This window comes from Podarcis tiliguerta, assembly GCF_965153285.1.
Source record: "Podarcis tiliguerta genome assembly, chromosome: 10".
NCBI classification, from domain to species: Eukaryota; Metazoa; Chordata; class Lepidosauria; order Squamata; family Lacertidae; genus Podarcis; species Podarcis tiliguerta.
The window spans coordinates 45,820,155-45,830,752 of record NC_139543.1 but is presented as its reverse complement, the minus strand read 5'-3'; the positions used below and the strand labels follow the sequence as shown (position 1 = coordinate 45,830,752).

At 42.9% G+C, this 10,598-nt stretch overlaps 1 protein-coding gene across 1 annotated transcript; it reads left to right on the top strand.

Moving 5' to 3' along the window:
- The first annotated feature begins 7 nt into the window (after nucleotides 1-7).
- POLR2F (RNA polymerase II, I and III subunit F) lies at nucleotides 8-6,690 on the top strand. Its single transcript, XM_083400867.1, has 5 exons — nucleotides 8-141; nucleotides 2,107-2,176; nucleotides 2,593-2,723; nucleotides 5,231-5,302; nucleotides 6,515-6,690. Exons 1-5 carry the CDS (start codon nucleotides 122-124, stop codon nucleotides 6,603-6,605), a joined length of 384 nt encoding a protein of 127 aa, XP_083256993.1. The 5' UTR covers nucleotides 8-121; the 3' UTR covers nucleotides 6,606-6,690.
- The last annotated feature ends 3,908 nt before the right edge of the window (nucleotides 6,691-10,598 follow it).

Below are 10,598 nucleotides of genomic sequence, written 5' to 3'. Positions count from 1 at the left end.
CGTGTGCGCGGCGGCCGGGGTGCCGTTTGGCCTTTCTTGGCTCCCTCGTGCTGGGCGCCTCGCTTCTCGTCGGAGCCTCTGGTATCGCGAGAGGTCGCGGCGAACCCGGAAAAGCCTCAGCATGTCTGACAACGAGGATAAGTAAGGGACCCTCGTGAGGGGAAAGGGATGGGGGTGGGTCGCTGGGGTTTCTGTAGGCAGCAGCGGTGGTATTTACGCAGGGCGCTTATTTTGTGTTGTGCCGCTGGATTCCCAAATATTAAACGCCATTATTGACATTATTCTTATTACGTCCTCCCTCCAGGGAACTCAGGGAAGCCTACCTGGTTATTCCTATCCACATTCTATCCACACAACAACCCTGTGAGGTAGGTTAGGTGGAGAGAGAGGGACTGGCCAAAACTCAACCAGTGAGCTTCATGGCTGACCAACAGTTTTGTGGTGGTGATGGCCATAAAAGTTAGATGATTTTAGAAGAGGATCGACCAAATATTGCCAGTGACTATTGGCCACAATGGCTATGCCCTGCTGCCCCAGTTGGCCCCAGTAATCTCTTTGAATACCAGTTTGTAGAACTACAGGAGGGGAGCATGGGATTTTTTTGGGGGGAGGACTTTTGTTAGGGGACGCAGGTGGCGCTGTGGGTAAAACCTCAGCACCTAGGGCTTGCCGATCGAAAGGTCGGCGGTTCAAATCCCCGCAGCGGGGTGCGCTCCCGTCGTTCGGTCCCAGCGCCTGCCAACCTAGCAGTTCGAAAGCACCCCCGGGTGCAAGTAGATAAATAGGGACCGCTTACCAGCGGGAAGGTAAACGGCGTTCTGTGTGCTGCTCTGGCTCGCCAGAGCAGCGATGTCACGCTGGCCACGTGACCCGGAAGTGTCTTCGGACAGCGCTGGCCCCCGGCCTCTTTGAGTGAGATGGGCGCACAACCCTAGAGTCTGTCAAGACTGGCCCGTACGGGCAGGGGTACCTTTAAACTTTTGTTAGGGGAGAGGGCAGAAGTGATGTGATTGGTCAATTAGTTATGTACAGTGGTATCTCGGGTTACATACGCTTCAGGTTACATATGCTTCGGGTTACAGATTCCGCTTACCCAGAAATAGTACCTCGGGTTAAGAACTTTGCTTCAGAATGAGAACAGAAATCGTGCTCTGGCGGCATGGCAGCAGCAGGAGGCCCCATTAGCTAAAGTGGTGCTTCAGGTTAAGAACAGTTTCAGGTTAAGAATGGACCTCCGGAACGAATTAAGTGCTTAACCCGAGGTACCACTGTATTTCTATTGTTTTACTTGATCGGGGGGGGGGGAGCACTGCCCCCTTTCGCTATGTCCATGGAGGGGAGAGCAGTCTTGTGCTTGAATCCAGATTTTGGTAGGTGGTGGTTGGGTTCTTTTCTTTCCCTTTTTCTTATACTGTATTAAGGCGAAAAAAACTGAAAGGCTGTGATTTGTCTGTGGTCGCTCTTTAAACTAGTTGCCAAGCTGAAACATAAGCCAAGCAGTCAGTTCAAACTCTCATAAATTAATTTGACTATTAGCTTCCAAACCTTCCACTCAATGCAATGGAAAGGATTGTGAGAATAAGGCACATTGTTTACATGGAGGTACATGCTATGTATCTCATGTCATGGCAGCCATGCTCATAAGTTTCTCACCTCATATTATGTATAGTATTTTGAACTGGTCCAAAGTGTCTTAAAGTTGGAAGGAATCCAGTGAGTTACATTAGGCCTTGAAGCAGGACTAGTGGCCCACAAACTTTGACTAGCCACTACTGCATGTTGCCACCAACCTTTCCACAAGTCTTCTGCGATATGCAAAAGATTCATGCTGGGATTTGGAGATTCTTGGAAGATGTACGAGAGCTGTGATAGCAGGTTTCAGTTCTCCAATCTTGGAAGCCTTGGCAAAGGAGATGAGTTGAACATATTTTGTTGATGATTTTGCAAAGTTTAAGCAAGATACAGTAACTAGCCAATTCCACAAAAAGTTATTTGAGTATTTAGTGGCTATTATGAAAACAAGCAAGAGAGTATTTGAAGACAGTGATGTAGTAAGATTTGAGCTCTGAAATTTTATATAAGCCTTTGATACATTTCTTCCTCCAGTTTTGATGGAGATGATTTTGATGATGTGGAGGAAGATGAAGGACTGGATGATCTGGAAAATGCTGAGGAGGTAAGTGACTTCAGTATATGATGTCCTATAGCCTATGTAAACATCCCAACATTTACCTGCAGTTCTTGTATCTGTGTCTGTAACCTGTACCTGCACGGTTCCTATGTCTAACGTCAACAACTCCTCCAAAACTCATGTGATGAGAATAATAGAAAAAGATTAGGGAACAAGTTCTAATCTATTAAAGTGAACATATCTCACCTTTCTTTTTTTTTTTTTGAAATGGTAAAACTTAGTCTTCTGTGTTAATCAAATAAATACTTCTCTCTAATGGTTTTCCTCTTTCAGACCTTTTATTTTAATATATTTTTTTGAAATCTTCTCCGTAGATTTGAATTTGATCTCAAGTGGCTCTAACAACTAATACACATATAACTCTGTGAATATGGTTATAATTCCTTATATTTGTGTTACAGGAGGGTCAGGAAAATGTAGAAATCCTCCCCTCTGGAGAACGCCAGCAGGCAAACCAGAAGCGAATCACCACTCCTTATATGACCAAATATGAGCGTGCCAGAGTTCTTGGTACACGTGCCCTCCAGATAGCGTAAGTATGATTTTGGTCCAGGAATGTGGATATTCGTCAATGAAAATTGGTAGAACTTATTTCATGTGTTTAAAGTTACTTCTCTTTAGATCTACACCTAGTTCTTATCTCAATCCTCTCCCCCTCAGAAGATTTGGCGTTCCAACCAAGGATAATACCCCTGTGCTATAAAGCAAGTTAGGTGTTTTAGCCAAATCCCAGAAGGTTTTAGGCTTTTTCTATAATTTTCTGCCTTCTTTTTTGCCCCATTGTACAACAGTGCCCCTCCAGAAAGCAATAATAAAATAACATTTGGGAAGCATTTCAGAACAACTAATGAAGTGGAATGGTGTGTGGATGGGCCAGTAACACATGGTTATTGTGACAGTGACATGTTGCAGGATACACCCACACAAAACTCTGGTCTTGAGGGGCCACATGTGTGTCAACTACACATGCAGTGGATCACCAAAAGAAGTAAGCTGTGCATAAGGGGTGACAAAGAACAGGTTGCATATAATCTGCCACCCACTGAAAGCTTTTCATATGAGCATGTGAAATTGCACCTTTTACTCTGGTTCTAGGTTTTCATATCATTCCAGTCCCTTATATTGTCATAAAATGTAGGTATTTCATTTTTCTAGAGTGCTGTTATGGAGATGTGCTTTAAAGTATCTAAGATAAGGGGGGGGGGGGTTTGATCTTTTTTATTATGGGTCCACAAACAAGCAAACAATAAATGCAATATAAACAACAAAAAACCTGAAGAGGTTATAACTTAAAATAATTTAAGCATCAACTCAATTAAAAAAAAATGTTTATACTGAAAATAGTGGAAATGAAAGGGAAAAACAAACTTATCAGCTTACATACTAATTATATAACAAAATGGTACATAATATTTCATTTTTTCTCTTCATATTTTATATTCTTGTAGTTAGTAAATACAATTCATTTTTCAGTGAATGTATATGATGCACAATCTTCTTTACATTGATAAGTAAGCTTAGTCAAGGAGAAAAGTGTTTTCTTCTTAAAGAGGTTCCCATTCTGTATCTCTGAGTTAATACCTGTTGCTGCATAACTTAATATGCCATGAATACAGAATATAGGCCTGTAGGAGCTAGATCAGTATAGCATGCATAGTTATTTTGCTGAGAATGTTTCTTCAACTTCTCATCCAGGTGTAATATTAGATGTGAATGCAGCATTGGCTTAGTGCATGTTTTGGTTATAACAGGTTATTTCATAAAAAGACCAGTATTTCCAGGCAATCTTATTCATGTGCAAACCAGAATTTTTAGAAAGCTAATTTGCATCCATAATTGTTAAAATAAAAACTGTCTTGAATTTAAGGTGTATTGTCTAGACCAGGCACCCCCAAACTCGGCCTGCCAGATGTTTTGGGACTACAGTTCCCATCATCCTTGACCACTGGTCCTGTTAGCTAGGGATAATGGGAGTTGTAGTCCCAAAACATCTGGAGGGCTGAGTTTGGGGGTGCCTGGTCTAGACATTTTGTATGCTCTGAATAAATGATGTGTGGTCCAAGTCTCTTAAGTTTCCTGGTAAAACAATTTTTTCTAGTACATTGATGCTACTTATATTAGCACATAATAACTTCACTGTTCACACAAGGGAAGGTATGAAGGGCAGGAGGTGGGATATCTATCTAGGCACCAAAATTACTACATCTACTCCAGTCTACTGGGCAAAGAGAAAGGGAAGCTTTAGGGTGAGGTACTGAAAGTACCTTGCTCCACCTGTGTTTGTTGTTACTTGAGATACCTGATGTCTTGCAGAAGATGGAGATTTTCCCTGCTTGGCATTCTGTAAAATCTGGAAGTGAAAAACAGCCCTTCTCTGCTCAGGATTAACTGGTCACTGAAAGTGAAGTGATGTCCAGTGTTTGGCAATATCTTCTGTTTAGGGCTTCAGGGAAGCACATGGAATCAGTGTAATGCAATACAGTACTCCTGAGCTGAGCCTAACAGTATCTTTCCACAACATTGAAAGGGCAAAAATAAATGTAGTTTGTAGATACAAAAGATCCCTGGACTGCTTTTCTCCCTGAATTTAATAGGAGTCCCACATAGCGCAGTTGCTTTGATAAGCCAGCTGAGACATGTTTGCTGGCGCCTGTCAGAATAATGTGTGTGTCTGACAATTATACTCTCTGTTTGCTTTATTTATTTCAAATATTTCTATTCTGCCTTTCTGCCCGCAAAAGGGCCCCTAAGGTGGCTTTCAATTTAAAAACTACAATAGAAAATTTAAAAAACACAATCAAAACATCTCAAACAAATAAAGCAAGTGGTATTAAGTGACCTCAGTTAAAATAGCAGCAAGCAGAAATCATGAAACTAGGTCAAAAAGCTAACAGTAGAAGGATAAAAACACAGGTTAAATAAAAAATATGATGCAAGATGGAATTCACTGCCCCCTCTGAACTGAGAATAGAGTTGCTACTGCCACACAGTATATCCCTATTTCTGTAATGATTTTGGAATTGTTTCCCCTCCTCCCAGCATGTGTGCCCCAGTGATGGTAGAGCTAGAAGGAGAGACAGACCCGTTACTGATTGCAATGAAAGAACTCAAGTAAGTTGGAGATTTTAACCATGTGTGCGTGATTTGTTGTAGAATGCTCAGCCCTGAAAGAGGAAAGTTGATATAAAGCAATGTGAAGAAGAGGGCTTCATCCCATCTCTTAATATTTGCTGTCATTTCATTCACACGTAGATTGCAGACAAGGCTGGTATTGATATGGAGTTTAAATGGAAAATTCATTTTCTTATTAAAAGTGCAGTAGAACCTTCATTAGCTTGAAAGCCATAGTGCCACTTCATAAATTACGTAGGAGTTGTGAAAGAAGTGCGGGCGACTTGTGCTCCTGCTATAATACAAGTGAGATTCATAACTTCAGCTTCACACATTACAGAAGTGATGAGAAAAAGCAGGACAAATCAATCAACCTTTCCTCGCATCTGTGCTAGACTTTTATATATTTCATTTATAGCTCGGCTTTCTCCGTAAGAATCTAGAGATTTGGCTCTTGTTTTCCATATAATTTAGCATCTGTACATCTGTGTCTATATAACTTCATGGAAACAAGTTTGAATAGTCCAAACATTAAAAGTATGTAAGCTTGTTTTGTTGTAAGCTTGTTTTCCTCTATGTTTGAGCTGTGTGGAAGGAGTCATGATGAGAGGCACCAGTTACGCCATTCTGGACACGGCTATGTAATGAATTCTTGTGATTTTTAAAGATTTTCATGTGGGTTGTTTTTTACTGTTCATGTGCTGCAAGATTATAAGCCTGATGTCCTGGACAAATTCCAAGCTGGCTAATTACATTGTTGACCTAAAAAGTCGTACTTAGATTAATCTGGATTTGAGTTTCTTTCCTTTCAGTCCTGCAATGTTCACTTTTCCAAATGCTTTTTTACAGCCATTGTATTCCACTCAAAGGTGGGGCCGTTTCAGTGGTTGATGAGGTGTGTGAGCTCTTTAGACTCAGCTAGACAGATGTGTTATAGATAGGTCAACATGTGTCAGATATTTGTGTCATCCCAGCAGGATCTTTATTCAATTGTTTCTTCACCTCAGGGGGGCGGGGATGATCCATTGATTGGGATGCAGTATTACTAAATCAAACCATTTCCTGCTGAGCTGTGGGGGAACTCATCACTTAATGTCAGAAGTTTTTGTAAACATTTTGTGTGATCTTAACCCACCAAAGTGCCCTTGGATGCGAAACTCCATGATGTGGCCAAAGTGCCTTCTTCTATATACTTTTCTTTCCTCCCTGCAGAGCCCGGAAGATTCCCATAATAATCCGCCGGTATCTGCCAGATGGAAGCTATGAAGATTGGGGTGTGGATGAGCTAATTATCACAGACTGATCAGCTATCCTTCTGTGCTCTGACTTCACTTTGACTGCAGATGTTTTTATTTTTGTGTAAATAAATACTAAAACCCCACTATAAATGTTTAGTTGCTTACTTGTTCCTCTTACAACTTAATTCTGAGAAGAGGTCGTGGTATCCTTTTTTCCTTTCTGTTTTTCTGGAGCTTCTAGGCTACTTGGCCTATTGCTAGATTTGAGCTTTGAAATACTACATCAGCAAACTAGTTGAGGGCCACAAGAACAGACTCTCATGTACTTGTTTCTGACTGCCATGTTGTATATTTAAGTGTTTTTTAAAGTGATTGTGCAGCTGCCAGGCTGCCAGGTGCCCTCTAAGGCAATTGAGAGACACCCTCCCCCCTGCCCAACCCACACCCTTTTCCAGGGGCCTGTAGTAGAGGAGACCTTTCTCTTGTCTGCCAGCAGACAGACATGCCTTTGTGCTTGGGAACAAGTTGCCTTGGAAACCCCCAATTTCCCCTCTGATCAGGGCTGGCTCTGTGGGCTTCTCAGGAGTATCACAGAGCAACTCTCATCAAATCTCCCATTGTTCCCTTCTTCTGCCCCAGCTTCTTATCAATCAACAGGATCCCCTTACAGTGGCAGTTCTGCAGCAGAAAGCACAGTTGCCTCTATGAATCCCAACCCAGTGAGGCTCTGTTTTACATCTTTAGGTATAAACTATGATTTACGGTATGTATCAGTGCACCTCTTTCCCACAGATCCCATCATAGCCTTAATGTAAGTACATCTGGTCCTCCTATTGTAAGGAAGTGAGGTTCTTAAATTTTAGTGAATCAACCACTATTGAGGCAGGGATCTGTTTGAGGCACTCTGTGGACAGCAAATAGAAATATTCACTTTTGAAAAAAACAAAATAGAAAAGAGCAGCTATTTGGATGCTTCTGGATGGGTTTCTGTGTTAGTCTGTTCTGGAAAAAAATAACAAGTGTCTTTTGGCATCTTAAAGACTGACAAATTAATTGTGTCTCTTCATTGTTTTTGCTGTGTATCTTAGATGATCTAAAGATCTGCATATAGCACTAAGTAATTTTAGGTACTGAAAGTAGATTTTAAAGCAACAACCATCCTTTAAAAACCACCCTTTAAAAACAGCACCACCTTTAAATTGCTGCACTGCAAGTTTTAAAAAGCAGTTGGTGGTAACCTGTAAAAGTGTCAGAAACAAAACATCTTAAGCGGATGACAAAGCTACAAAGTGGGTGGACGACTGAGGTTCCCTGGGCAAAGAATTCCAGAAGTGAGTTTTTAATAATTTGGGGTGGGGGAGAGAACCACTCCTAACTATACTATGCTCTTACAGACTCCACCAAATGTAAGCCACTCTGTGATCATCAAAGGAAAGGTGGTATATAAATGTAATAAATCAAAATAAATAAATACATGACGAGTTACAGAGCAGAGCTTAATTTGCTGATCTCAATGTGAGTGGAAGTACACGATGCAGCAGGCACTCCCTAAGCATGTAAAGTGGTTTTAAAGGTCAACAGCAGCACCTTGAATTGGGGCCGAAAAAGAAGTGGGCAGACAGATCAGCATCAGAATAATACGATCTGTCCAAGACAAAGCTGCCAGTAGGTGGAAAGCGCATTCTGTATTACCTTTCCAAACAGTCCAGGGCACACGTTACAACAGTTTAAACCAGACCTTGCCATCGCAGAGACGATAGGAGCAAAATTCTGGGCTAAAAGAATGTCTTAGATGGTTTGCCAACAAAAGGTGATGGAAAACATTACTGGACACTTTCTCCACCTGAGAATTAATCAGCCATACACAGTCAAGGAGCACTTCCAGACTGCATGAATCAGGAGTGAAGAATCTGTAGGACTCAAGAGGTTAACCCCACCATCCCTGGTTATTGGCCATGCTGTCTGGGCAGATGGTAGTTGTAGCCCAACAGCATCTAAAGAGCCACAGGTTTCCTACCTCTGATCTATAATGGTGAAAGTCACTGAGGTCAAGTAGCACTGTTACACTCTGTCTGCTGAATTCCAATAATCTAGATCTGTGGTAGCCAATGTTCCCTCCAGATGCGGATACAACTTGCATCAGCCTCAGCCAGCATAACTATTAGCCAGAAATAATTGGAGTCCAACAATATTAGGAAAGCACCAAGGTGGCTACTCCAGATCTAGAGTCTAAGTGTAAACTTTAGTTAAATTCTGCACAAATCTACCATCACATGTACTCAAGTTGCTACTTCCTTGCAATTTCATTGCCAAGAACTACTCCAAGTAGAAATCCTCCTTGTTAGCAACATGAGAGATCATGGCAAAATACTTTTTGATTTCAATAATCAACTTGGCTACAAACCAAAACACTAGTGGGAGCAGCTGGAAACATCTCCAGAATGTTTAGAAACCAATTGGATTCCTCAGTCCTAAGGAAGACATATCTGAATTGATCTCATAGGAGACAACTCCTAGGGTCTGAGGGGTCTTCAGCCCCTTCTCATAAAATATTTGAGTGAGCCAGGCCCCACTCCCCAAATTGATGGACATTGCCATTCAAATGGTGTGATTGCACCGCATCATGTGATTGATTATTGTGGGGCAGGGCTCACCTGCCCCCCTCCCCCAATATTTTTTTTCACATTGGCACCCCTGATTGATCTACCAACGCTGTGTAAGTGAAGGACTTTCACGACCTGCGCCCTGACCAGGTTTCAGTTTGTGCATGACAGCTGCAAAACGGAAATGTTGCCTTAAAACCCAGCAGTAGAGCACGTGCTTTGTGTCAGGAGCTGGAGCCCAGTGGAGGTCAGCAATTCAAATAAAGCAAAACAGTGCAGGCCTAGTCACCTCAGTAGGTCTTGCCCCCATGTAGGTCTTGCCTAAGTCCCCTCCTCTCCAGGGTTTCCCCCAAGCAATTGGAATTGTGTCTGCATGCAATCTCTACCCTGCTCTTCTCATTTCTCTGTGTGTTCTGGCAGACCAGTGGTGAGGGGAGCTGGTCGCATCAGGACGGGGAGACTTCCTGGATTCTTCAGCAGCCAGCCTCCTCTCTGTCTCCTATTCCCCCTCCTCTACCTCCTCTGAATAAGGACTGCTCTCTGCCCCAGCCTCTTCCTTCTCACTAAACCCTGTTGCCCCTTCAGCTTCTTCCTCCTCCTCCCAGACTGTCCCATCATCGTCGTCATCCCACCACCGATCCCCTAGTTCTGAACCTTCTTTCCTTGGTTCCTGCCACTCTTCTGCATCTAGCCAGTCCATGACACTTTGTATGCAAAACATCCCAGGCTCTGTCCCAGGTATCTGCAGGAAGGGCTATGGAAAATACTCCTGCCTGAAACCTTGCAGAGCCAATGTCAGCCAGTGGGGATGGTATTGAGCTAAATGGATGAGTAGCCTTGATTTCGGTCTAAAGCAGCTTCCTGTTACTCCTCATCCATGTGACCAGTGTAGGGTATATGTGCCTTGCCAGTGACCAACAGTTGCCGTGGGTGCCATGAAATCCTGAGCTACATCTGACAAGGCAGATTTGATATGGCTGTATCCCCCCACTCCAGCCGCAGCCCTCAAATACCAACAGCCTTCATCCTGTGTTGTGTGTTGCTTCAGGCAACCCATCGATAATGTCTTCCCATGTGAAAATGGAATGCAGAGATGCGAACGGCGATTTAATCAAGGGAGCGGTTTAAGAGGCAGTTTTGAGAAATGACCGCTTTAAAGGGATATGATAAGCAGCTGTCAGCAGGAGCAGGGCACTGAAGCCACAAGGAATGTGCTGTGTGCTCGCAGCAACCTGGCCAGGAAAAGGTTAATCCGCGGAGTTAAAGCTTACAGGCCTCCTTGTCCTCCCCGCTCCCCCTGGCGTTTAATCACGTTGGCGTGATGAAATTTCAGTAATGAAATGTGCCTTTGTGCGATCATTTTGGCATCTGCAATGGAGCGCGGGAGTAGTTTTCTTGGTCCTCTTTTTTAAAAAAAGCTTCTTTGTTTTAATGCTCCCCCCTTCCCCCAGCCCA

Excerpts from the sequence above, each read along its gene's own strand:
- POLR2F (XM_083400867.1), top strand. The coding sequence starts at position 122 with ATGTCTGACAACGAGGATAA. Across the intron at positions 2,177-2,592 it reads ATCTGGAAAATGCTGAGGAG|GAGGGTCAGGAAAATGTAGA; the intron begins GTAAGTGACTTC and ends TTTGTGTTACAG. Across the intron at positions 5,303-6,514 it reads ATTGCAATGAAAGAACTCAA|AGCCCGGAAGATTCCCATAA; the intron begins GTAAGTTGGAGA and ends TCCTCCCTGCAG.